General features: G+C 56.2%; 1 protein-coding gene across 9 annotated transcripts in view; it reads left to right on the forward strand.

Annotated features, from left to right (window-relative positions):
* BCOR (BCL6 corepressor) overlaps positions 1-26,710 on the forward strand; it is a 90,673-nt gene that overhangs the window by 54,081 nt on the left and 9,882 nt on the right. For 4 of the 9 annotated variants that reach the window (XM_079122805.1, XM_079122804.1, XM_079122808.1 and 1 more), the window contains exons 2-10: positions 11,194-11,319; positions 12,622-12,700; positions 13,663-16,506; positions 17,160-17,213; positions 17,693-17,879; positions 24,206-24,469; positions 24,819-25,160; positions 25,709-26,028; positions 26,304-26,558. In XM_079122805.1, the coding sequence (XP_078978931.1) occupies positions 11,234-11,319; positions 12,622-12,700; positions 13,663-16,506; positions 17,160-17,213; positions 17,693-17,879; positions 24,206-24,469; positions 24,819-25,160; positions 25,709-26,028; positions 26,304-26,558 (4,431 nt within the window). In that variant the 5' untranslated portion in view covers positions 11,194-11,233. Of the gene's footprint in view, positions 1-3,968; positions 5,582-6,385; positions 6,850-11,193; positions 11,320-12,621; positions 12,701-13,662; positions 16,507-17,159; positions 17,214-17,692; positions 17,880-24,205; positions 24,470-24,818; positions 25,161-25,708; positions 26,029-26,303; positions 26,559-26,710 lie in introns of those variants that run through there. The other 5 variants (XM_079122807.1, XM_079122806.1, XM_079122810.1 and 2 more) reach the window with 5 other exon arrangements.

Here is a 26,710-nt window from a genome sequence, read left to right on the forward strand (position 1 = left end):
CTTGGCCTCACACCTGGAGACTTGCAGGATGTAGGAGGAAATTGTGAAAGACTTCAAGTGGACCCGGAGATGACTGGGTGTAAGAGCAACTGGGCTTGGGGCTCATAGAGGACCCAGTTACTTAGGTGCTAAGTTTGTGGGGTTTTTTTTTGTTTGTTTTGTTTTGTTTTTTAACTCTGCACGTGGGCACACAAGGCCTAAGAAGCCCTCCAAACTTCTCTGAGGGGACAGTATGTGAAGATTCGGATTCTGAATGGTACAATCACACCCATAATTGGCTCCTCTCCGAAACTCCAGGACTGAGTTTGACCGTGGCCCATTTTTACTAGCTGTGTGACCTTGGGGGCAAGTTATTTATGGCCTCTGAGCCTCACTAAGTTTCTTCATTTGTAAGACTGGGAATAATTATCCACCTTTAGGATCAAAGAAGAATACTTGGCACATAGTAGGCCCCGAGGATTAATAATTGCTTTGAATAACTGGTCATGTTCCTGTAGGTTGCGCTGCGATTCCCTGGTACCACCGATGCCCTCGGAGACCTGCTAGGCCAGTGTCCCGGGACCAAGCATGCAGGTTCAAGGGCCCCCTCCCAGGGTATTCTGGATCTGCCTCTGTGGGTTCCTTTCGCCTTCGTTCCAGGTCTTTGCATCCTGCCTTTCAAAGGATTCCATATGAAAAGACTTGCCTCCCCCCCCCCCCCCCCCAGTGGGATCATTATATGGTTAAGAATTGATTCCAGAACCGGTGTCTAGGTGCTTTGGGCAAGTCTTCCTGTCTTTATTTCGGGGGAGGGGACCGGGGCGTCTGGAGGGGAGAGACCTGGTTGGAAGAGGTGAGAGGGGGGTGGCCCGCTGCTGAGGCCCGAGGTGCTGTGGTTTGTTTGATAGGGATTAAGTCCGGATGTTATGAGGGCTCGGTGTGGTTTTCAATAAAGTCTGCCAGGGATTGCTTCTTTTATATCGATATGTATTTAAAAAAATGACTAGCATGAGAAGAAAACCAGACCTGTATGGATCCAGGCCGGTAGTAAGCTACTGTGATCGGGTTTCCGACTCGACTCCCAGAGGGGAAGTCAGCGTTTGATTGAAGCTACACTTGGTTCTTGACTCTCAGGGGATGCCTGCTCTGAAACAGGAGCCCTCCCTCCCTTTCTCTCTCCTCTCCCCCCTCCCTCTTTTTCCCTTCTTCCCCTAAAAGCCTTTGTGCTGAAAGAGCTTCAGTAGGCACGAATCCCTGGTCCCTCTAAAGAATGCCTTGCAGCCTTTGCTGACATTGTTGTGTGTGAGCAGTGGCTTTTACCAGGCCAGCAGGTTTGCCCCCCACTTTAGCTCACTATTTTAGAGGTAGCGGCCGGACAGGATGCGCCTAGCTGCGAGGATCGCCACAGCCTGTAGCCTGGCCGGGCCTGGAATCTGAAGACGCCTTAACCTTTGCCCTGGGGGCCCTCCAGGAGGGGGGGGAAGGTGGGGAGCTCGAGGACTGAGGATTGTTCTCGAGGGTCTGTTTGTTTTCTCCAGCCAGAGAGGCTGAGGGTGGAGTCGCGCAAGCGAGCGAGTAGGTTCCAGCTTTGGGGCTGATTTAAAACTTGGTTTAATTGGAGAAACTCCTAGGCATTTCACAGTTCTGTACAAATGCAAACTTGAAATAGCTCGAGGCCTACGTCATGTAGGAAAGAATAAATGAAGTACAGAAATGTCCAAAGTATGTAAATCCTAGAGTTGTCTGCCCTCCCATAAACACATGGCAAGTGCCAAGGCATTTCCAGTCAAAACACCCGTGGACCCAGCAGCCTCCGTCCTTTGTATTATTTTATTAACAGCATTTTACACAGCATTTAACAAGCACGGCCTGAGCAGACCGGGCTGGAAAATGGATGGGGGTGGGGAGGAGTGTGGTCTCTCAAGCCACTAGCTGGAGGAACCTCTCCTGGTGGTAAGGGGGTTTGTTTCTCCCCGCCACAGAGAAGACAAAAGCGCTGCCTGCGAGGAGAGGAAGAGATCCCCTCTCCCACCCAGGAGGAAAGTTGTGTCCCTGGGTGTCTGGTCTTGCATCCTAGAGGGGGACTGAAACAGGGCCCATTTCCAGCTACTCTGCCCATTGGTTATTGGTGATTTTCAAAGAATAAGTATTTGTCTTGCTGTCGTCATTTCATATCCTGGTGGAAAGTTTATAACGAAAAGTAATGCCTTTCTTAAGTCATAAAATGAGCCTTGTATGATTATTTAATTAAAATCTATTTAAGGACCGATTAGGCGTGTAATTTGCGCTAATAATGACGATTATGGAAATGTTCAACTTAACCAAAAATCATAAAGGAGACATTTTGATCAGTGGGGCGGCCAGTAAGTATTCAGTGAGTTGGGCAATTTCTGAAGGACCAGAGGCGGGTCCTCTGCAGGGCTGCACAAAGCCCAGACCTGCCTGGCCTCTGTGACAGCGCCTGGAGAGCCGCAGGCCTCCCTGCCCCGACCCCAGCCTGGCCAGCTCAGGCCCGCCCTCACTTGGCCCAGTGTCCCCAGAGTCACAGCAACCTCCCTCCTCCTGGTGCTTCTCCGGGCGACCAGAAGGCACAAACTCTGGGAGAGGGTTGACAAACCACAGAGCAATCTCTGCGAAATGGCGGTGCTCTTTGGCTTTAACAAACAGCACTGACAAACGCGTGCTTCCTCGGCTGGCCTTGGCTGGAGCCCGGAGGGGTGGGGGGGGCGGGGGTCCCTTGTTCCGGAGAAACCTGCCAGCTGCTGGGCTCGGTGCGAAGGCGGAGGCAGACACAATGCTGCTGTTGTTGGTTTGATCTCTAACTGTGGATTGTTAGTCTGGCTTTAACTATGTGGTAAGGGGGAATGTGAAGGCTGTTTACAGCGAGTGCAAATAATGTGACAGCTGTTGGCGCGCGAGCAGCGCTGCGCCTCCTCAGCACTTACACAAAGCGCGCACTATGCAGGCCTGCGGAGGAGCTGCAGAGGTGGCCGCCACTTGCTGGCCAGCGTGTCCTCAGACGAGAGAGCTCAGCAAGCAGCACGCCCCTCCCCCCTTGCCAGCACACACCTTTACGACTTCCCAGGAGAGGGGCGGGGAGGCCAGATGGTTTTTATGTTGTGGTTTAGGGAGCTCTAAGGGCAGAGGTGGCAGGAGAAGGCCCGCCAGGTCAGGAGTGTCCCCTGTCTGGGGGGTTTTGGCCAGGATCCATGCCCTGGGTCCTCAGCAGCTTGCGACAGAGTTTGTAAGATTGGGGACAATTAACTTTCAGCCCTAAGTAAGTGCGTTGGGAAGAGTGGGTTCACCGAGGGCTCTCTGGAGATCGCAGAGGCTCTGAAGGCCCGTGTCCCTCTGCAGTGGCCCGGGATTCAGTTAGAGAAGGCAGGTGCTGCGTTCTGGGCACTGAGCCCTGGTTCCCGGGGTGGACCCCAAGGCGGGTGGATTTCAGGGGAAGGGGTGCAAGTTGGCTCTCGATGACTCACATCCCTTAACCTTGCCATCCTCTGGGGGCAAAGGGGCAGTCCCGAGGCCTGTACACGGCGCCACCCCGCTCCGTGGGCATCAGCTTGATGCCCACAGCCACAGGCTTCTGAGTTCCTGGTCCCCTGCCAGGCCCTGCAGGGAGCAGCCAGGTGGGAGGGAGAGCAATTGGTGGCAGCCATCACCTAAGGCCAGTCTTAGAGATGGCATGGATGGCCGGCCAGGAACGTGGGCCTGCCTCTGGGCTGGCCTGGGATACACCGGCTGTAAAGCATCATCCCAACCCCCCAGGAATCCCTAGGTTGGAGCCTTCCAGGCCTGGGCCCCTGGCTGTCCCTGGGGTTTGGAGGATCACTACTCAGGGCTGGTTTAATTGTATATGCTGGCCCTCTGTGTGGCTCGTCCCTGGATGGATGTACAGCCTACAGAATATCTGCAGATCTTGTCTCTCCCCCCCCCCCCCCCCCCCCCCCCCCCCGGTCTTCCATTTGAGTTTTAACGTGGCCTTACTTCTGCGTCTAGTTGGGTTCCCTTATGGGGAGCTGGGAGATGCTTCTGGAGTGATACATGAACTTCGGTGCCAGTTCTATAAATTGGTCTCTTTTTATGACGTGTGCCATTTTCTGTAGGAATGTTGCTTGCAAAACGAGTTTCGCCTTGGAGGAAAGGCGGAAAGATAAACAAGCCTGCAACGCCAAAACACTGGCAGTCTTTCCTCCTTCCAGCTCTCTTAAAGCAGCCGGGCTGTATTTCCAGGATTAGACTCATGCTTGTGAGGAGGGACTCTGGATTGGCTTTTTTTTTTTCCCCCCAAGCAAATGCAAATTAGAGAAAAATAATTTTCTTTCAACGATATGCAATGTATTAGTCACTTGTTATCGTGCTCCGAGCGAGGCAGGCCTCATCTGCGCGTCTGCCAGCTCGCTCACATCTGCTCGGCGCTGTTCGGGGCATTTTAACCTTGGCAGTGTCGTGTCGTCTAGTCCTACGGATCAAGGAGGAGTAATTAAACTCTGAACAGCTACAAAAATTCGTGGGCCCCCATCTACAGTGTAGTTCCTCGGCTTTGTTTTGGGGTGCTTGGAGTTCAGATACCGAGTAGCACACATGGGGTTCCTATTGTTCCTTGTAAAGAAAGTGGGTGTCCCTCTCCTGCTGACCCTCACTCTCAGCCTTCCCAGGATGCCCAGGCTATGCACCGTCAGCAAGGAACCTGCATGCAGATCGCAGGATCCCTGTGTTTTAAGTATCTTTTATGCCTTAAAAGTTCCTTTGTGCTTCCTGCGTGGATACTGATGATAGCTGTTATTAGCCTCATGGTGTCCTCGTTCCTTTCTGTTGGGAGGGGGTGGTACTAAGTGCATTTTATTCCTACAAAGCCCGTGATGGAGACGGCAGGCGCAGACGTGGCCTCGGGTTGCTTGGCGAGGAGCGTGTGTTCGGGGTTCGCCCAGGTTGGTACACCGTCCAGTGAGGAACTAGAGCAGAGGTGCTTGTGTGAGTGTGAGGGGGCCGGTGGGAGGAGGGTTCCCGGCTTTTGTCTCCGGCGTCCGATGCTGGGTGGCCTCCTGTTGAGGGACACCTGTTTCCAAGTTCGCTCCCTCCGGCCCTCTTGAACACACACCGACTTCCCTGACTTCTGTTCTGCCATGACCGTGAAGGAAAGTGAAAGGAACACACCAAGCGGTGCGGGACCAGGACAGGCCATCCAGGGCAAGGGGCAAGTGTATCTGTCCCTGGTCCCTGAGCTAGGAGAGCCGCAGTACCTGATCCCACTCCCGGTCTTGGCCCTGCCTGGGGGCGGAGGTTGCATGGCCAATAACCCGGATTTGGCAGCGACTCTCTGGGTCGATCCCTGCTAGGGCCTCCCCTCCCCGGAACCGGGCCCCGCACCCCTCCCCCTTTACAGTTGGCTGCACTTGGCTTACATCTCTCTAGGGGAGGGAGGCGTCCAGAGGAGCAGTCCCCCAGTCTGATCGGAAGGGAGCCCGGAACGACGGCGGGAGGGGTCTTGGTGCCGGCTCCCCGATGGGCTTGGCGGCCTTTCCCGTGAGGTCTCGGGTTCCCCCCAGAGCCCACCCAAAGTTTCTTTTTGTCGGAGATTGAACAGCGGGGACCGAAGGTGCGGTGGCGGCTAGGGAAGCGGGGCTGGAGGCGCGCGGGGCGGCAGGGTCCGAGGGGTTAACTGGGGTCGGGGACTGGGGAGGTCGGGTTGCCTCCGGGAGAGACTGTTGGGAGTTCTTGGAAGGCCAGGCCCAGCGGGGTCGCGTCTCGAGGGCGTGAGTGTGCGCCGTGTCGCCCCGCTCCGGGACCTTGGTGGAGGAGGGGCGGGCGAGCCCTGAGCAGCACGGGTGTGTGTGGTGGGAGAGAAAATCCCTTTGTTGCAGACCGATCGCGCTCCGCGGAGGCGCAGAGAGGGGGCGCCCCTCCCCCTTCTCCCTCGCCATTGCCACCAAGGGCCAAGTTCACTCTCCACCCAGGTGGCTCTTGCTCCAACCCATGCGCTCTGGGAGGAGGCTGAGGAGGTTCTAGGTGCTGGAAAGGTCAGGGCTCTGCACCCCCCCCCCCACCCATTCCACCCCTCTTGCTTCCTGGCTGAATCTGTCACCGACACAAAACTTGGGGGTGGGGGGGGGCCTGGAGGTGAGACCATGGCCAGTGCTAGGAATGTGCCAAGAAACAGAACCTAGTGGGCTTTTTCAGGCCCCCGAACCCCCACCCCACCCTACTCCACCCCACCGGGGTTGAGAGGGTGGCCTGGGACCTGGGAACAGCTCGTGGGCCCCCTACTCCAGAGCTACAGAATGCCAGGGAAAGCAGCCCAGGAGGACCCGCCCCACACGTACATCCCTACAAGCTTTTTCTTCTCATCTCCCACCCCCACACAGGCCCTCCCCCCAACATCCGAAAATAGGAACTTCTTCACCCCTCCTTCCCTTGACACCAGGAGCCTGCTGCTGCTGTGAGTCAGTCTGGGTTTGGAGCAGCCCCAGGAAGCGCTGGCGCTAGTTCTGGGCTTCGTCGAAATCCACACAGCTCAGCTGAAGGCCACCCCTCACTGCCTCCGCCTCCCCTCCGCAGAATGGGGTGGTACTGCCACAAAGAGACCGAGCAGCCATCTAGGGCTGGCTAGACAGTGTGCATGGTGGAGCCGGATGCTGCTCAGGGGGGGTTAAATGTGGCCAGTATCAGCTACGGCCCGGCAAAACCCAAGTCCATAGTGCAGGTTCATCCTCTGGAAAACACAGTGCCAAATATTTACAGAGGGGACCAAGGTTGGAGAGGTTCGGCCACCTGCCCAGAGACACGCTTTACGTGACGGTGGGAGCTGGGAGACTGCTGACTGTGTTCTTCCTGAATGTTCTACACACAGGACCAGCTGTGCACTGGGTGAGACCCCGTACCTGAGGAGGACCCCAGGCACTGGCTGGGAACGCGGGTGCCTGTTTGGCCACTGGCTGGCTGATTGCCTTCGGGGGGGGGGGGCAGAGGAGCCTAGTGAGGAAACTTAGAGAAGGGTGCAGTCTGTGCGGTGACAGCCACCTCAAGGGCAGAGCAGTGGCAAGTGGCCTGGTGCAGTAGGAGCCCAGGTGGAGAGAAGGGAGAGGCCAGGAGGGGCCTGGCGCTGTCTTTTCGCTCTCTAAAGATAAGCGTCCTGTCCGTCTCCTCAGTCCATAATGGTGTCTTCTTGGCAGAACTCAGCTAAACACTCAGTGGGTGCTGTGCGGGGCCTGTGGGTCCCCCTTGCTTCTGTTCACCGAGGGCGCAGTGCCCCTTCTCGGGGATGCCAAGGTTGGGGTGAGCATTCCTAAAACCTTGGTCCCTCTGAGCCCCCTTCTGCCAGTCAGGCCCTCCTCTCCATTGCCCAGGCCCTGTGTGCGGGTCCTCCAACACAGCCCTTGGCCTTTTAGCAAGTGACTGCTCCAAGTACATCCAGGTGACCCAGGCTTGCAGCTGCCATTGCCCTCATAGACCGCGCTTTGCGGGCTGCGATCTGCAAGCCAGCGTCCCTGGAACTGGGTGTGCCAGCGGACCAGGCCACTCTTGAGGAACCGCACACCCTTTCCTGGCTGGTCTCTCCTCTCGACCATCTTTCCTCCTCCTTCCCATCCCCCTCCTCGCCCCCTTCTCTCTGCTACTGAAAAAAAAGGGTTAAAACCCAGAGCCAAGGTGCGGCTTAGCAGCTCCCACTGCGAACAGGTTGGTGCTTGTAAAGTGCTTTTCATGAGTGACTTAACACGTCTCGGCACTTCTAGAAGCATAGTCTGCATGGGGCGGGGGGAGGCGTTGAAAAGTAAGGGCAAACCAGCCTCTTAAACAGAGCAGGAAAGTGCCTTGAGGTGCTGTTTGTCATCGGAATCGGATCTTTTGCCCTCCGCCGCCATATCCCGCAGCCAGGGGTCAGCATGGTCGGCTTTGAAGCACACTGCCTTAGAGTGGTGGGGGGCGGGGGGCATCTGTTTCAGCAGCAGCTTCTGGAAGTGGGTCGAGATGAGGGTACCTCTCCCTCTTTTTCTTACCCCAGTGGCCTGTATCCCAGGGAAGCCCATGGCGTGGCTGTGGGCAATGGGGATCCTCTTGGACGGTGGCTCCGCTAGGCAGGATGGCCTTTGCGGTATCTGTTCTTGCTGCTGGGAGCTTGGGCTGCTCTTGACTGTCGGCCTCCTGCCAGGCAGGGCCACTGTTCATGGGCGCTCACGGCTCTGCTCCGTCTTTGGCCAGGCACCCGAAGAGTTAAAAGTCTTTAGCTTGTTGCAATGAAATTATGGCTGGCAGTGGCGCCGCTGTTTGTTCAACAGACCTCCACTTTTAAACAGTTCACAAAAAGTTCATGGGGCAGCTACAGATTGTGTGGATGTGGATGTGTGTAGTCCCCAGCAGGATCCAACAGTGCCACCGCATTTCTGCTTCTTTATGTTCCCTGCCAGCTCCCCGCAAACACACACACACACACACACACACACACACACACACACACACACACACACAGGATACTGAAACTGCACTCCTGGCCTCGGCCTTCCATCTGACCCGGTGTGGGTCAGAACACTTTTTTGGTTTTGGTTTTGGTTTTGGTGGTGCTGGGGGTGGAACCCAGGGCCTCACTCATGCAGTTAGTGCCTCGCCCCTGGGCTACACCCCCAGCCCTTTCTGGTTTAATTTTCTTTCGAGGGAGAGAGGGTCTTGATAAGTTGCTGAGGCTGGCCTTGAACTCGGGATCCTCCTGCCTCAGCCTCCCGAGTCTGTGCCACCTCACCTTGGTGTAAACACCTAGTTCTGATGGTGGCTGTCATTTATCTGTGCAGCGTTAATATTGAAAGCCCCAAAGGAGGAGCGCTGGAGAACGGGTGAAGTTTCGTGAGCTTCGCGGAGTTCCTGGTGGCCCTCTCTGAATAAAGCCCTCTCCGGGGAAACAGGCTACAAGCCGTTTGTGGGGGGGTCAGGCACTTAGTGGGACTCTTCTGTTGCTCTCTGGGGTGCCTCGAGGTCCTTCTTTTACCAAGGTGACTACTCAGGGAGGCGCAGAGGGGGCAGCTTATTTCAAGGGAAGGCCAACTTTTAAGAACCGGGGTGCCGCAAGATTGGGTTTTCTTAGGCATATGCTGCTTCTCTCATCCTTCTCTTGGGGACTTGATTGGACAAGCCTTTTGCTCCTGGTGGAATATCTGCATTTCATCCACGCACAGGAAGGGGGTGGCATAGCATGGTCCCACCGTCACTGCCCAACCACCAGGACACACCAAGGAATGATGCTGCGCTCCCTTATGAGACCACCCAGAAGGTCTTCCCTTTTGTTAAAAGGGGCAGCGGAGACTAGGAAGGGGACCCTTGGTGGGGTGTGCCTTGGGGTCTGCCAAGCACTGGGGGTGCGGGCCTGCCCTGCTTGCTTTGTTTATTTATTTAGAGGGTGGGAGAAAAGCCCACGAGCTCCCCCGCCCCCTTCCCTGACACCTGAGTCAGTCCCTTGGGGCGCCGTGGCTAGCCCCCCGGAAGTGCCCTCGTCTGTCTGAAGGAAAGACCCTTTCTAGGGAGACGGCTTCTCAGCAGCCCACCGTGCCGGCGCCTCTGCAGATCTCGGCCTGTTCCTCGGCCCTTCCTTCCTGCCTTCCTTCCTTCCCGATTCATTGTGGCGCTCTAAGTGTGCTGTGCGTGGTGTGGCGGTGCGTGTGGATTGTGATTAGCAGACGTTCCATGGACGGGGGCCGGTGGGGGAGGGATGCTGGTGGACAAAAGACCTAGTTAGGACAAAGAAATGAAGCCGGCTAGCCTGGCTTTGGGAGCCTGCCCTCCTGGGCGCTCCCCCGACCCCACTCCCCGTGACTGTGGCAGAAGAGTCCCTGGACCTGGTTCCTCCAGCCAGCCGACCTGGCAGTCTGCTCCTCCGCGTGCTAAAGTGTAAAAGCAAGCATTTGCATATTTTCTCCTGCTAACAAAGGAAATGTGTCGACTTAGGGAACATTTGGGCTTTCGGAAACTGTGTGGGTGGGTGTGTGAGGGAGGAGAGAGAAAAGTTCCCCTGATGATCTGCACACCAATTATTTCACACTCAGGTTTTATTTAGTCCCGTGGAAAAATGCCGCGGCCGGTCCCGGACAAGGGAAACTGAGACGTGTTTGTGAGCCGGGAATTGCCGAGGGCCATCGGTCCCAGGCATTAAAGGCTCCCCTACTTATTAACCCAGCATTTAACAGCAGGATATGGGCTGAAGCGCAGTCAAAAGAAACGGCTCAACCTCCAAAGAGCAATTAAAATCCTGCACGAGGATAAATCACGCGCCGTGATAATCCTGTTAATAAAATGCAGCTTGTCCTGACCCTTCACTCATGCAGCAAACTAGAATGTGATGTGGGTGGGGGGGGTGGGCAGAGAAGGTAAGCGGGGGAGGTGGCCTGGGCTCCTCTGCCTGGGCAGCCTACCCCTTCCCCGGAGGTGGGCAATGGGTGGCTTTGGCCGGCTCCCCCATGTGCCAGCGGCTCCGAGCCCATCAGCCTGGGCTGCAAAGACTTCTGCGCTCGCTAATGATTTCTTGTCCCCAGCGAGCAGGCGTCATTGAATTACTCAGCCTCCTCCCTCTGCAGCTCCCAGGCAAAACCACCCAGGCAAAACCACCCGGGTTAGGTGCTTAATCGAAGCTAGGGCTCTGGTGGGGCAGCTCAGCAGCCCACCGACCTGGCTGCGCCCCCACCTCTAAGTTGCACACGCAGCAGCCTGGGAGCCGAAGCCCTGGAAACAGCATAGTTTGAGCCCTGGACCTGCCACCAGCACCTCTCCCTGGTGCCTCCAACCATCGGCCCCAGGGAGGCTTTGCGCTCGCTTGCCAGTGATCTGGCACCCACGCCACTGGTCCGAGTAGCTCTTGCCCCAGGCCCCCCTCGGATAAAGGTTTCCTTCGATGGCAAGCCACAAGAATGGATGATTTTTTTTCTTGACCACCGTCCACTTGGAAAGGTTGGGAAAGGGGGAGGGCAGGCACAGTGTCCTGGGCTGTGCCTGGCTGGGGACTGGCTGCATGTTTCCCTTTAATCTGCTCCCCTCCCCCACTGCCTCCTGCCAGGGCAGCCTCATCCCCCTCCGATGGATGTTGGGGTCAGGTGGGTCCTGCGCTCTTGGACATCTGTAGACCATCAAGCGCAGTCTGCATCCTGAATGGATTGCCTCTGAAGAGAGGCCTTCTCTACTTCGCCTTTCCTCAACCTCCTGGGATTTTGTTTTTTCTCTCTTTTTTTGAAACAGACTAGACGCTTGAAGCCAAGCTGCCATCCAAGAGGACGACATGCTTTCAGCAACCCCCCTGTATGGGAACGTTCACAGCTGGATGAACAGCGAGAGGGTCCGCATGTGTGGGACTAGCGAAGACAGGTGAATGCGCATGCCCGGGCTGGGCCTGGGGAGGGAGAGCTTGCCTGCTCCCCTGCGCTCCTGAGCAGACCCCAACTGGAGCCCCCTGCACCTCCCAGCCAGAGGGGGCCCAAAAGGGCTGGGGGGCGGGGGGGAGATCTCCTGCCTGGCTGGCAGCTCCTGATTTACAGTTTGAACAGGCAACCCGGCTCAGCGAAGCATTGCCGCCCTTTAAAAGATTAGCCCCTAAAGCGGCCTTTCCGTGCACTTTCGTCCTTAATTTATTATTTCATATTTATGAAGGAGAATTAATCCCAGCCTATATGCTGCTTTAACTCGAAATGTCAGGAGTGTGGGCCCAGGTGCATCGGCATTCCGTGCGCTTTTAAAACAAATAGTTTGCTCAGTAATAAACAGGGAGATCGCCACCCTTGCCTCTGTTGGAGCCTGGGGCTTGGGGTTGCCCTCTGCTACCGGTTTGGCGAGGCCATTGGCCCGTTTTCGGTTGCCCAACAGCTGTGTTATGCTTCCTGATCAATAATTTGGGGAACGGGGGAGAGGCAGCCAGCTAAACAGTAGACGGTTCAGGCTGCTGTTTGGGGTGATGATGAAACTTCTTGCTGCTTGTCAGCGATTTTATCCTGGGGATTTGGAAGTTGGCATCGAGCGCTTTCTTTATCGATGCGCTCTGATAACAAGTCCCAGGGCAGCCGCAGCAGCCTGGCACAGATGTGCAGCTTCCTCTTCAGCCTAGAGCAGCTGACATTTGTGTGATAGTAGTGTGTACCCCCCATCAATTTGATAAAGACAGTCAAATATGACTTCATCGTCACCATGGAAACCCGTTTTCCTAGGACATGGTCCCTAACTTTGTTTGGGGAAAAGTTTTGAAAGCCTGCCCTCGTGGTCAGCACAGAAGTGGCGATGGGGCCAGCTGGCAGAATCCAGACTTCCGGTGCCCCTGCTGGGTCTCTGGCCATCTTACTTACCGTCTGCCGTCCAGGACAGCTAATAGGGATTGGCTAGGACACCACTTGGCCTCTCTGGAGAAAAAGATGGCTTGAGAGAAATGACTGTGCTGAAGTTTCTGACTCGCCCACCTCGGGGACATATTTGATTGGCGTCCTCCACTACTGTGCCTTTCTCGTCTCCCCCCAGCCTCCCAGTTGAATCGCTGTTTGGAGGCAACTTGCGAAATGGGTCATGTGGGGGCTAAGGACGATCAAGGGTATGGATTAGTGGCAACTGGTCTGGTCTTGGGAGATCTGGGAAAGAAGGATTCCGCAAGGAATGTTTTCATGAAGTGTGTGTCCTTTTAAATAGGAAAATTCCTGTAAATGATGGTGATGCTTCAAAAGCCAGACTGGAACTGAGAGAAGAGAATCCCTTGAACCACAACGTGGTAAGAGATGAGTGGCTTCTGTTGATGTGCTATCTGAATATCAGTGATCTGTAATCAATCGTGCATTCATTTGCATGACATTAAGGGGCCTGGGGAGGGGGGCTTCCAGGCAAGGCCACGCAGGAAGCCTCTGCTCAGGGCAGGGCCCCAGCCAAGCTCTTCTGCCTTGCCCACTTGGCAATGCACCCGTTTTTTGTTTTTTGTTTTTTTTTTGTGTTTTTTTTTTTTTGTTTTTTGGTTTTGCTTTTCTCCCCTGGTGCTGGGGATAGAAGCCAGAGCTTCCTACTTGCCAGGCAAGCCCTCTACCCCAGAGCTAGCGCCCTCTCCCACTGTGTCCTTTTAACATGCTCCACCCCCTAGGCCCCCATCGTTCTGTCCCTGGTGGGACGTGTGCCACCTCGGTGCACCTTTCCAGTGAAATGTGAAACAAGACTGTCTCTGTGGGCATCAGGGAGAGGAAGTCAAAAGACGCAACCACAGTTTGACCCCTGGCCTCTTTATTGATTTAGAAATCAGACAGCCAAAGTCGCCCATTCCTGTTTTCTCGTCCTGTTAAATGATGCCTTCCTTTGCCATCAGAGCAAAGTGCACATTCCCTCCTCCCTCTGGAGGGGCCGGTGAGCCCTGGGTTCCATGAGAGGGTGCAGAGAGGACTGCAGTTGATGTCTTCTCGGTGGCAGTCAAGAATCCTTGCTGGAAGGGTGAATTGTCCCGAGGTCATCGATGGCTCAGTCAATGTGTGGGCCTCTGGTCCAAAGGGAGGAGACTTGGTGCTTTCAGGGTCCTGGGTGGGACGGGGGAGGGGCAGTGCACCCCAGGAGCCCTGTCTTCAACCTATTCTGCTCCGCTGTTAAGGCGGATGTCATGTGACCTAGCTGGGGCTGCCTCTTCGGGGCAGGTGCTGCTACTCTGACTACTCTGACGAGTGTCCCAAGTAACGCGCGTGTCGTTTCTCCGCAAAGGTGGATGCGAGCACGGCCCATCGGATCGATGGCCTGGCCGCGCTGAGCATGGACCGCAGCAGCCTCATCCGGGAAGGGCTCCGGGTTCCTGGAAACATTGTCTACTCCAGCTTGTGTGGCCTGGGCTCAGAGAAGGGGCGGGAGGCCGCCGCCAGCACTCTCGGAGGCCTTGGGTTTTCTTCCGAGAGAAATCCAGAGATGCAGTTCAAACCGAATCCGCCCGACACGGTGGAGGCCTCCTCCGTGTCCGGAAAAGCCCCCAACGGCTTCAGTGCTATATACAAAACACCGCCTGGAATACAAAAAAGTGCTGTAGCCAGCGCAGAGAGCCTGGGCTTGGACAGGCCTGCCAGCGACAAGCAGAGCCCTCTCAACGTCAACGGTGCTAGTTACCTGCGGCTGCCCTGGGTCAACCCTTACATGGAGGGGGCCTCACCAGCCATCTACCCTTTCCTCGACTCGCCAAATAAGTATCCACTGAACATGTACAAGGCCTTGCTACCTCAGCAGCCCTACGGCCTGGCGCAGCCGCTGTACTCCCCCGTCTGCACCAACGGGGAGCGCTTCCTCTACCTGCCGCCGCCTCACTACGTCAGCCCCCACATCCCGTCGTCCCTGGCCTCCCCCATGAGGCTGTCCACGCCTTCGGCCTCCCCGGCCATCCCGCCTCTGGTCCACTGCACAGACAAGAGCCTCCCCTGGAAGATGGGTGTCAGCCCCGGGAACCCCGTCGATTCCCATGCCTACCCCCACATCCAGAACAGCAAGCAGCCCAGGGTGCCCTCTGCCAAGGCGGTCACCAGCGGCCTGCCAGGGGACACGGCGCTCCTGCTGCCCCCCTCCCCGCGGCCCTCGCCCCGCGTCCACCTGCCCTCCCAGCCCGCCGCAGACACCTACTCCGAGTTCCACAAGCACTACGCCAGGCTCTCCACCTCTCCCTCGGTCACCCTGTCCAAGCCATACATGACGGTCAGTAGCGAGTTCCCCATGAGCAGGCTTTCCAATGGCAAGTACTCCAAAGCTTCCGAGGGGGCGGAGAGCGGCCAGCCGGTGCCCGGGCACACCCGGAAGACCGCGGTTCAAGACAGGAAAGACGGGGGCTCGCCGCCTCTGCTGGAGAAGCAGACCGTTACCAAAGATGTCACCGACAAGCCCCTTGACTTGTCTTCTAAAGTGGTGGACGTGGACGCTTCCAAAGCCGAGCACATGAAGAAGATGGCTCCCACGGTGCTGGTCCACAGCAGGGCTGGGAGTGGCCTGGTGCTCTCCGGAAGTGAGATTCCAAAAGAGACCTTATCTCCCCCAGGAAGCGGCTGTGCTATCTATAGATCTGAAATCATTAGCACTGCTCCCTCTTCCTGGGTGGTGCCTGGGCCGAGTCCTAGCGAGGAGACCAATGGCAAAAGCATGTCGCTGAAAAACAAGGCGTTGGACTGGGCCATTCCACAGCAGCGGAGTTCGTCGTGCCCCCGCATGGGTGGCACAGACGCTGTGATCACTAACGTTTCGGGGTCAGTGTCGAGCGCGGGCCGCCCGGCCTCTGCGTCGCCAGCCCCCAATGCCAACGCAGATGGCACCAAGACCAGCAGGAGCTCTGTGGACACCACACCATCCGTCATTCAGCACGTGGGCCAGCCCCCAACCACGCCTGCCAAGCACGGCGGCAGCACCAGCAGCAAGGGCGCCAAAGCCAGCAACCCAGAACCGACTTTCAAAGCAAGCGAGAACGGGCTCCCGCCAAACTCCATATTTCTGTCTCCAAACGAGGCATTCAGGTCCCCACCGATTCCCTACCCCAGGAGTTACCTCCCTTACCCGGCCCCTGAGGGCATCGCTATAAGCCCCCTCTCTTTACACGGCAAAGGACCCGTGTACCCTCACCCTGTTTTGTTACCCAACGGCAGTCTGTTTCCTGGGCACCTTGCCCCGAAGCCTGGCCTGCCCTACGGGCTGCCCACGGGCCGGCCAGAGTTCGTGACCTACCAGGACGCCCTGGGGTTGGGCATGGTGCATCCCATGTTGATACCGCACACCCCCATCGAGATCACTAAGGAGGAGAAACCAGAGCGGAGGTCCCGGTCCCACGAGAGAGCCCGCTACGAGGACCCCACCCTCCGCAGCCGCTTCTCGGAGATCTTGGAAGCCAGCGGCAGCAAGTTACACCCGGAGGCCCCCGCCGACAAGGCCCCGAAGCCCAACCCGAGCTGGACTCAAGGGAAGACGGTGGTCAAGAGTGACAAGCTCGTCTACGTAGACCTCCTCCGAGAAGAATCAGAGGCTAAGACCGAGGCCAACGGGTCCAAAGCCGGCTTCGCAGCCGAGAGCGTGGGCCAGAGCACAGAGCCCGCCAAGCCCCCGGCTGACCCGGGCCTGCAGCAGCACCGAGACTTCATCGCCCTGAGAGAGGAGCTGGGGCGCATCGGCGACTTCCACGAGGCCTACGCTTTCAAACAGGCTCCCGGCCAGCCCGTCTTCAGCGTCGGCAAGGACAGTGTCCCAGCAGGAGCCAACAAAGAGAGCCTAGGAATGCCTGTCGCCACCCCGTTCCTGGAGCCGACTCTGGGGAGCGATGGCCCCACTGTGACTTTTGGTAAAAGCCAAGAGGATCCCAAACCATTTTGCATGGGTGGCGCCCCCCCGAGTGTGGACGCCACCCCCACCTATACCAAAGATGGAGCTGACGAGGCCGAATCCAACGATGGCAAAGTTCTGAAACCGAAGCCATCCAAGCTGGCCAAGAGAATCGCGAACTCGGCGGGTTACGTGGGGGACCGATTCAAGTGTGTCACTACCGAACTGTATGCAGATTCCAGTCAGCTCAGCCGGGAGCAGCGGGCATTGCAGGTGAGCCCCCCACCCGCATTTCAGTACCTGTATCGGTTGTCAGTTTTGTAATGTGGAAAGAGGATGGGGGAGTAGGGCAGGGCTCCAGGCAGATTTGGTTAATGAAGCTTATGGTAATTTGAGTGTATGCAATGTTGCTCAGTGAGTGAGTGAGTGGTAGCTCAGCTCGTAGGAGCTTCGTGTGTCTGGATACTTTTAAATTATTCTGTAGATTATAAGAGAACTCCACTGGAATGCTGATAAGTTTTAATTATTATGAAGGATGTCTAAAGACTGCATGACGTTTACCTATCAATTGCTTTGATTTCTCTGCCTGTGAGATAACAAATATATCTAGAAACGCTGCCTAGAATGTCTTACTTGATACTTGCTGGAGATGTGTAGCAGCCGCATGTCTATGGGAATCTTGCAGTTTTTTTTCACCAAAAAGAAAGAGAAAAAGCAAGCTCGCTTAAAGGGATAGAGTATGTACTTAATTTGCTAGTGAATTATGATAGATGTTGTGTAGGAATTTCCTTAAGATATTTTACTTTTAATTAAAAGATGAATAAAGCCAAATTGTTTTGCAATGTTAAGAAAAAGATTGGTTTATGCTTATAAAAATGGATGAAGTTATCTAAATGATCCATTGAGTGCCCATTTTAATTACATAGATGGAAGGATTACAAGAGGACAGTATTTTATGTCTACCTGCTGCTTACTGTGAGGTCAGTTCTTCAAATTTTTATTACTAGAATCTTCCATAAACCTTTTGAGTTAAATTTCATTTCCAAATATACAAAGGGAAGTTTGTGGGCCATGGTCGTCTTTATTCATTGTGCATTTTGTTTCTTTTCTGTTGTGTTTTTTCTTTTGTTTTCTTTGCGTTGTGTTTTTGTTTTGTTTTATTTACCTTCCAAAGAGAATGTCTGTCTATGCAACAGTGTATGTGTGGATATACATACACACCGCATCTATATCTATACACATACGACTTTATGGATAAAGAATGTGTGGCTACTCTCCTAGAGATACTCTTAAATTTTATCTGTTAAACTTTAAAATATCTGAGTTGTATCTCATAAATTGTGGTTGGTTTTGGGCAAACTTTTCTCTGAAAGTACTTTCCTTTAGTGTAAGGCACGCGAACTAGCTCTCATGGTAAGGTGTGTGTTTTCTTTTTTTCCCATCTCCGTTCTCTCTCTAGCGTGCAATGATGCGCTTCTCAGAGTTGGAGATGAAAGAGAGAGAAGGTGGCCACCCAGCAACCAAAGATTCCGAGGTGTGCAAGTTCAGCCCAGCCGACTGGGAAAGGTTGAAAGGAAATCAGGACAAAAAGCCAAAGTCGGTGACCCTGGAGGAGGCCATTGCCGACCAGAACGACAGCGAGAGATGTAAGTTAAACCGAGCGGCTGGCTCGTGTTGCCCCAGGGGTGAGAGAGAGTGGGGCCACCCTGCTTCCAGCACCCAGGGAGGCAGGAGGAAGCCCCTCGTGATGATGGCCCGAGGCCCAGCGGGTGGTTACCTGGGGAGGTAGGCTGCTTTGCCACCCGTGGAAGGAAGGGCTAGGGCCGATGGTCTGTCTTGTTGAATGTCATGGCGGATCGGAATGGGGCGTCTGTGAAAGATTCTTTCCTGGCACCCATCTTTTTCAAAGACATACCGGTCCCATAGTTAGTGACATTCCAGTACGCTGCAGGCCCCGGGAAACTCTTGGAAGGGGTCAGTTTCATCTGGTAGAGGTGGAACGGCACTTCCTGTCCCCATGGGGGACCAGCCTGCTAGGAATGGAGAGTGCCTGCTTCCTCCCTCCAGAGGTAGAGGTCTTGTTGGAAACGGGATGAAGGCTGATGAAACCCGCCATGAAGATGAGCTCGGTTAGTTACTGTCTGCTTCATTTGCGGGCAGCAGAATCCAAGCGAACGCGGTGCACCTGAGGTGGCTCTGTGCACCAGAAGGGGGGCCTCTGTCCCGGAGGGGAAACGCGGACCGAAAGGAGTGCCTTCCTCAGGACACTCTGGTCGCAACAGGCACTGGGGTTGACTTCGGGAGTGGCTCACGAGACCTCCCAGGAGATGTAATGTGTTGGCATCCATTGGAGAAGGTTCTCTTTGTTCTTAGACGTGCGTGTGAACGCGCGTGCTCGGGGCCCGCAGCCTGCTGCAGACCTCAGACGCTTCGCACCAGGGTGAATTCGGGTGTCTGGGTGACTGTGGAGGAGAGTGGGGGCAACACCCTCCCTAGACAGGTTGGCCACACATCGGACGCCTTTGAGTCGTCGTGGGTTTGGTGGTCAGCCTGACGGAGTTGGGAGATTCGTGGTCAGGGATGGGGGCCAGAGCGCACCTTTCCGCCCCCACCCGCTTCACGCCCTCAGCCCCACAAAGGCCACTGGCCGGCCTCCAGGGTGAGGCTGATCTGTGGGGAGTTAGTCCTGAGGAAGTTCATTTTTGCTGCTAGCAAGTGGTGGCCTTACACAGGTGTCGCAAACGCCTAGTGGACCTGAAGCTTCCCGGCGCTCCACCTCACAGGGTAGATACGGGGCATTGGAGGGGCCAAGTCACTGTTGGGTGAAGTGGCAAAGAAAGCCTTCCTGCTCTCTGATACCTGGGGCAGACATGACACCGCCCTCTGAAGTTGATGGGAAGCACTGGCTCTTCTTGGGAAGGTTTCTCAGAGAAGTGGTCAAGATGGACTTGAAGGGAAGGAGTTTCTAGAAGGGCAATCTGCCCACAAGAGAGGACCAACCCCCTTTGTGTTCTGAGCGGATGGCAAAGGATTCTGGAGGAAGGGGTGGGAGCTTGGCCAGCATTGTCTTCTGGCCCTTTGTCTGATTTTCCAGTAACATGGCCAGACCCAAGGTGACGATTGCCCTCAGAGGCAAATCTGAGTGTGTCTCACCGCCCCCCGCTGCCTGCTTCCCATCTCCCGCTGAACCTACAGGCATGACGTGGGGTGTTGGTGGGCAGCAGGGCTTCGTGCCTGCGTGATTCCACAAGGACTCCCACCCTCTCCCCTGAGCCCATCCAAGCTGTTTGCAAGGGACAAGGCCCAGCGGGCCAGGGGAGCCAGGGATCGCCACCGAGCGCTTCTTAGGTGATAGGCCGTGACAGAGAGCGCAGGAGGGTTGGGAAGGTAAGGGGCTCAGTTTTGAAGGAGGAGGTGGATCATCCTCCCCAGACCCTCTAGGGACTTGGCATTTGTGGTTGCCCAAGAGGAATACCTTAAAGGAGTCATTGTCCTTAATACTGCTGCTGCCACCTCATCCAGGGACAGCACTTGCTGGATCCATTCAGCTACAAATGAACTGGGCCTTTTTGGCCAGCACGGCCCGGAGGGCATAAGCCCTACTCTGCGCGGGTCTCTTCCGTGGTGTCACTGTGGGCAAGAGCCAAGCTGTGTGCATATGGGAGACAGGGTGGGGGTTTAGGGTGGGTGTTGATCACCCATAGGGCATGGGACACCTCCCCCAGACTTTCCCCTTCATTTGTTCTTTTTGGTGGCAGGGGTGGCTGAGTCCTGAGCAAGGAGGCTCCTCACGGTCAAATGCATTGGTAGGAAGCATCAGTGGCATTTTGAAGATGGAAGGGACAAGGAGCTGTTTGACTCCTTTCCTGAACGTGGGTGACCTTCTGTGCCCCTGAGGCGGGGGCTGCACGGGACTCCCTGGCTTGGGACCCTTCTCCCCTTCGGCAGAGCGCCAGCACGTCTTGTGAACTGCGTTGAGTTGGGAGCAGAGGGGCCGGTGCCTTGGCAGCAAGGTCGGCCTGTGCTGCAGATGACAGGGCGGTCTGCACAGGGAATTGACCTGGGCGACCCTCGAAAGTCTCAAACTCTCGCATGTTGTTTAGGGCTCGCTGGGCATGGCTGCAACAGTGGTGAAGTCGCTGTGTTGCCACGGTGACTTGTAAATGTTGCCATGGTGATGCTTCTGAGAGGTACTGCTATGGCACAACCATGATAAATTATGGGATGTATGTGCTGCAAGTCATATGACAGTGCTGCAGGGAGCAAGTGTTAAACCGTGAACGACAGTCACGTCCACATTTGCCTCCATCACGTGACCACAGGGGCATGGCTTCCAGCATTTGGAAGGGCCAAGGGCATAGTGTAGCAGTGACAGCCCACTGGTTGGGACCCCTGTCTGTCCCCCTGCCGGTGCCCTCGAGGGTAACCCGTGGGTAGTGGCTGGAGAGCCCCTTGGAGGAGGTCCAAGACAAGGTGCGCAGGACTGTGACATGGCGCCCTCCCCACGGCTGTGGCCATGTGTATCTTGGACAGTTGCGCGGATGTTCTGTAGGATTATTATCGGCTCATGGAAGGTGAGCCTAACAAGGTCTTGGGGGGCCTTCTCTGAAGGGAGTTTTAATTTGGTGGTGCTGGAAATGGAACCCACGGCCTCCCACATGCTAGGCAAGTGCCCTGCCAGTGAGCTAGGTCTCCAGCCTCACTCAGTGGAATTGGAATCTTTGTCCCCAGAGACTTCGGGGACCGGGGAGGATAGACCCAGCTTGGGAAGGGACCTTGAGAATGGAGGAGAGAGCAGCCCTGCTATGGCGGGGGGAAGGGCAGGTGCTGTTTCAGCGATCCCCAGATTTGGCAGTGATTTGGGATAGGGAACCCCAGGCACTGGCCCCTTGGGACAAGGCAGGAGGGGACTGGCCACATGGGGAGCCATGGCCTGCCGGGAACAGGAGCACCATCCTGAGATGTGTGCAGTGATTCCACAAGGACTCCCACCCTCTCCCCCACACCTGCCCCCACGGTGGGCAGCTTTTCCCAGATGGGAGACCCCAGAAGGGACAGACGGCAAGGCCACTCACCTCACAGGGGCACTCCTATTCAGCAAGCAGGAGACAGGTCCTCTTGGTCACCACCCGCGCACACCAGCCTGTGAAATAAGTGATTGCAAGCCTTCCAGGTGGTTTTCTTGTGGGTAGAAGATAGACTGGCAGCTTTCACGACAGGTCGGGTGGGCGTGGTCCCTCATTTCGCAGTTCAGGGAGTTGGCGGTGAGGCTGGAAGACCTCCCAGAGAAAGGTCCTTTGGTCAAGGGCAAGAGAGTTAGAACCCAGGAGTACAGTGGGACGAGAACGTGGGAACCGAAACACTCGGGACTGTGAGAGCCTTGCTGACTGGGGGAGGGGTGTCTGGTGGCAGAGAGTTCAGGGCAGGGCAGTGCATTCTGGGTAGGACTCCAGGCTGGCTAAGCTGCTGTCTGATACTGAGCTTGGGATACTACCTCGTCACCTCTCCTTTCTAGCCACTCGGTGTGGACCATCTTCTCTGTGAAAGGGAGAGGGGAGGGAGTATACTTTAAAAGTTTAAAATAGCGGAGCTGATTTTGGGCTGGTCAGAGAGGGGATCTTAGCCATGTTTTGTTTATTTGTTTGTTTGTTTTTGGTATTGAATTGTTTTTGGTTTGGATTGAACCCAGGGGCGCTTAACCACTGAGCCACATCCCCAGCCCTTTTTAGATTTTATTTAGAGACAGGGTCTCTAAGCTGCTGAGGCTGGCTTTGAACCCTTGATCCTCCTGCCTCATTCCGAGCCTTTGGGATTACAGGCATGTGCCACCACCCAACGGGATCTTAACATCCTGCCTGAGTAATTTCTCTCTGCCGGACGCAGTGAGTTGATGAAGCCCATCCCCAGGGAGGCCACGTGCCGTGATATTCCCACTTTACAGCCAAAGGGGGCGAGCTGTAAAGTGGCCCTGTTACTGCCAGAGTGCTTAAGCGAGTCCCAGAGCAGGACGGGGGGCCCTGCAGCCCGCCCTCTCCGTGTCCCCTGCCAAGCTCAGGGTGGCGGTCATCCTGGCTGCATCCATGTACGCTTAGACAGGAGGTTGAGGCCACCTGAGTGTCTTCTCTGGCTGCTGCCGAGCTTTGTCACGGACTCTGCCATGATGGAGGCCATATCCTTGGGTCACATATACCTACAGAGTCCTGCCATGCTATTCCCTGGAGGAAACCTGGCTGCTGAGTCCCAGACTCCGCTCTCCCTGTCCACACGATGCATCAACCGGGAGAGAGTGTTGGGGGCGGTGCAGCCATTCCTCGGTGACAGCAGGCACAGGCCCGTGGGGGCCTTTCTGCCATTGAAAACACAGGTTAGCCAGGCCCCATGGCGCATGCCTGTAACCCCAGCAACTCGGGAGCTGGAGGCAGGGGGGATCACAGGTTCAAGGCCAGCCTCAGCAACTTAGCAAGACCTTGTCTCAAAATACAAGAAAATGCATAAAAAGAGGCTGGGAATGTGGCTTAGCGGTAAATTCCCCCTGAGTTCAATTCCCAGTACCGAAAAGAAAACAAGGAAGCAGCAGCTGCAGTACAGGCTGGTCAAGGCCAAGGTGGAGTTGCAGGTTTTCTGTGCAGCTCACTGCCTCTAAACACTGGTAATGCCCCAGAGAAACTGCTGAGGCCCTGAGCAGGGCTGAGGCAAGCAGGGACAAGGCCACCTTAGTCGGTGCGTGCTTAGCATTTCGTCTGAGATTGACTTTTGTGGGTCCGCTTGGTGCTACCAAGACTGCAGACTCCCACCCTCGGGAATGCGTGGGATCGTTTTCACGGGCAAAGGTGAACACCTTGACCTTATTTGTTGTTTGTTTTATTGTATGTTGGGGGGGAAATGCGACACCAGAGCAGTCGATACTTACGTCTCAGACCGGAGTAAAAGTAGAAGGGGATGTTGATGTTGGACTGATCGGAGGAAGCCCGCACCTCCCGCACCGCCCCATTGCTAGGCCAAGTCCAGGAAGCAGACGTGGCCCACAGGAGCCCGAATGGGCCGTTTTGCAAGCTGCTGGCCTGGCCAGGCCGGAAAAGACACAAGCAACCCTGAAGGGGACGGGGTCTCATCTGTAGATGCTTGCATGTGAAGAAGAGTACCGGGGGCTGGGGAGGTAGCTCAGTGGGTAGAGTGCTTGCCTTGCAAGCACAAGGCCCTGGGTTCAATGCCCGGCACCTCAAAAAAAATGTATCAGGTGGGGTGACCAGAGTCCCCACGGGGATTCCCCTGTCTTGGACAGGAACTGGAAGCAGCCCCTTGGTTCAGCGGCAGTCATTTCTGGGTCAGCTCTGAGATTGCGCCCTTTGAAGTTGTCTCTGAGCGTGTTGTGCGTGCCCTGTTCGGCCTTGGCCTTGGCTGGGCCTGCCAGGTCCCCCACCTCCTCCTGATGGCCAGGGTCCAGGCTCTCTTTCGGCATCCCACCTCCCATCCCTACTTCTTGATCATCTCTCACGTTGACCCGAGTGAGCATTGGTGGTGCCCGTCCCATAGGTGACATTTGGGGGATATTTAGTCTCTTTATGACATCAGCCTTTTGTGTATTTCAAAACAGTGACCTCAACAAAGGTTTCCGTAGAGCTTTTACAGCCCACCCAGCTTGGTTGGATCTTGCTGGGAGAGGCCTCAGAGCGCTTTCAAAGTGGCAGCACATCCTCTCCCTTCTTGGTCCCCTCATGCCCCTTAGGCAGAAAGGTAGAAAGAGAAAGCGGGGGTATGGCGCCCAGGCCTCGCTTCCTGCTGTACTTGGTGATTGACTCCCATCTCCTTCCTTTGAGAGTTTAGTTCGAAGGGTTTTGTGCTTTAATGCATGAGGACCCGCTCCCGCAGGAAGGGTAGCAGATTAGCCTGGCCATGGTGGCGCCCCCTGCTCTTCAGGTCCTGCCATCTTGTGGGGACCGCCTCCCTTCATTTCTGTCTTCCCTCCCTGTAGGTGAGTATAGTGCTGGAAACAAACACGACCCCTTTGAAGCCCCCGAGGACAAAGACCTTCCCGTGGAGAAGTACTTGGTAGACAGGCCGCCTGTGAGCGAGCCACCCTCCTCCGAGCAGGGCGCTGCCGATGTGCCCAACAGCCCCACCCTCCGGCTGGACAGGAAGCGCAAAGTCTCAGGTGACAGCAGCCACGCTGAGACCACTACGGAAGAGCTGCCGGAGGACCCTCTGCTGAAGGCCAAGCGAAGGCGAGTCTCCAAAGGTGAGCTCGGCCGCCTGCTCCGAAGGCCTGTGCATGTGGCCGCGGCGGATGGCCTGGAGATGCGGACGCGTGGCGCGCTGGCCCCCTAGACAGAATCTGTGAGGGGAGCCACGGGGCACGGCAGTGAGCATGGCCATTCCCACACCACCTCCCGAGACCCCCGCCCTGGGCCCTGGGGAAGCCGCCGCCCCTCCCCTCCCCCGCCCCCCCCACGGCCAAAGACAACATGGGGACCCTCCTGCTCAAGCTGACACTGACCGCATCCCTCCCCTCCCCCATTAGTGATGTGTAAGACAGTTTGTCCTCCCCCAGGGGCTTTTTGATTAATTTGTAGTTATTTCTCCATTAGATGACTGGCCTGAGAGGGAAATGACAAACAGTTCCTCTAACCACTTAGAAGACCCACATTATAGTGAGCTGACCAACCTGAAGGTGTGCATTGAATTAACAGGGCTCCATCCTAAAAAGCAACGCCACCTGCTGCACCTTAGAGAACGGTGGGAGCAGGTGTCAGCAGCAGAGAGCAAACCTGGCCGCCAAAGCAGGAAGGAAGTGGCCCAGGCGACTCAGCCTGAGGCCACAGCCCAGGGGAATAACATCACTGAAGAGAAACCCGCCAGGAAAAGGGCAGAGGCCAAGGGCAACAGAGGCTGGTCGGAAGAGTCCCTCAAGTCCAGTGACAACGAGCAAGGTACACAGAGCACACCTCTTGACCACCCGCCCGGCCTGGAGGGCAGGTCTTGTGCTGTGGGAAGGACTTGTGGCGGGGACGTACGCCCCAGAAGTTGAATGTGACTAGGATGTGGCAGGCAGAGTTGTCACGCTGTCCCTGTGCACCAGCCCGTTCCTGTGCCCTCCCCACTTCCTTCCTGGGCAGGAAGGGAACTCTGGGTGGCCCCGGGGCCTTGCCAGCCTCGGGCCTTCTGCAGTCACCAGGTGCCCCCTGAGCCCTGTAGGTAGGGGTGGCCGAGCAGGGAGAGCTGGCTTCTGTCCTCTTGCTCTGGCCCTGTGGAGAAACTTGCCATTTGGCATCTCGTGGGTTAACCTATTTGCCATTCGAATGTGGGATAATTAAAATATTAATGCTTTGAAAACATAATTGGTATATCTTTAAAAACTGAAGCCGCTCCAGTGATCAGGGCTCACAATGGGCTTTTCTTTGCGCGCCGGCTACCACCGTGTAACGCCTGCCTCCTCTCCGTCCCCGTCCCCGTCCCGCCGCCCGCCCCCTGTCTCCAGGCTTGCCCGTGTTCCCCGGCTCTCCGCCCATGAAGAGCCTTTCATCCGGCAATGCGAGCAGCAAAAAGCAGACTCAGCCAAGCTGCACGCCAGCCTCGAGGCCGCCTGCCAAACAGCAGAAAATTAAAGAAAGCCAGAAGACAGATGTGCTGTGCACAGACGAGGACTGCCCGGCTGCCGCCCTGCTGCAGAGATGCCCCGACAGCAGCGAGAAGCCGTCGGGGAAGAGACTGTGCAAGACCAAGCACTTGATACCTCAGGAGCCCAGGCGCAGCTTGTCGCTGACGGCGGACTACTACGTGGACAACTCCGACGGCAAGGTACCTCCGCCTCTCCTCTGCCCAAGCGCTCCTTTTCCCCAGACCGCCCCCCCACATGTCACTCTTGTCCTGGAGGGGCGTGACTTCTGGGTGGCAGCAACGTTTCAACCCCTTCCCACAACCCTTCTTTGATAGATGCCTCCCCGCCCCCAAATAAAAAGCAAAAATATAAATAAATAAATGTGTCCTGCACTCTGAGGGGAGAAGGGGAAGTGGCCGGGGCCGGTGTTGGAAGGGACACAGACTCAAGTGTGCACTACCTGATTTCGCAACAGGTGACTGTCCGGAGATTCCGAAAGCGGCCTGATCCCACTTCGGACTATGATCTGTCACCAGGCAAGCAGGAGCCAAAGCCCTTCGACCGCTTGCAGCAATTGCTACCAGCCCCCCAGTCCACGCAGCTGCCACGTTCAAGTTCCCCACAAGAGACCACCCAGTCGCGCCCAATGCCACCAGAGGCACGGAGGCTTATTGTCAATAAGAACGCTGGGGAGACCCTTCTGCAGCGGGCGGCCAGACTTGGCTATGAGGTGAGTGTCCCAGCGGGTGTTCTGGGTTCCCAAGCACCCAGCAGAGGCGGCGGCAGCTTTAGGTTGGGGGCCCTGGCTGGGGCCTGGGGATTTGGGGCTGGGCCACCTCCCAGCGGGATGTTGTGTCAGCCAGCCTCTGAGGCTCTGAGGCG

Source organism: Sciurus vulgaris, assembly GCF_902686455.1.
Source record: "Sciurus vulgaris genome assembly, chromosome: X".
NCBI classification, from domain to species: domain Eukaryota; kingdom Metazoa; phylum Chordata; class Mammalia; order Rodentia; family Sciuridae; genus Sciurus; species Sciurus vulgaris.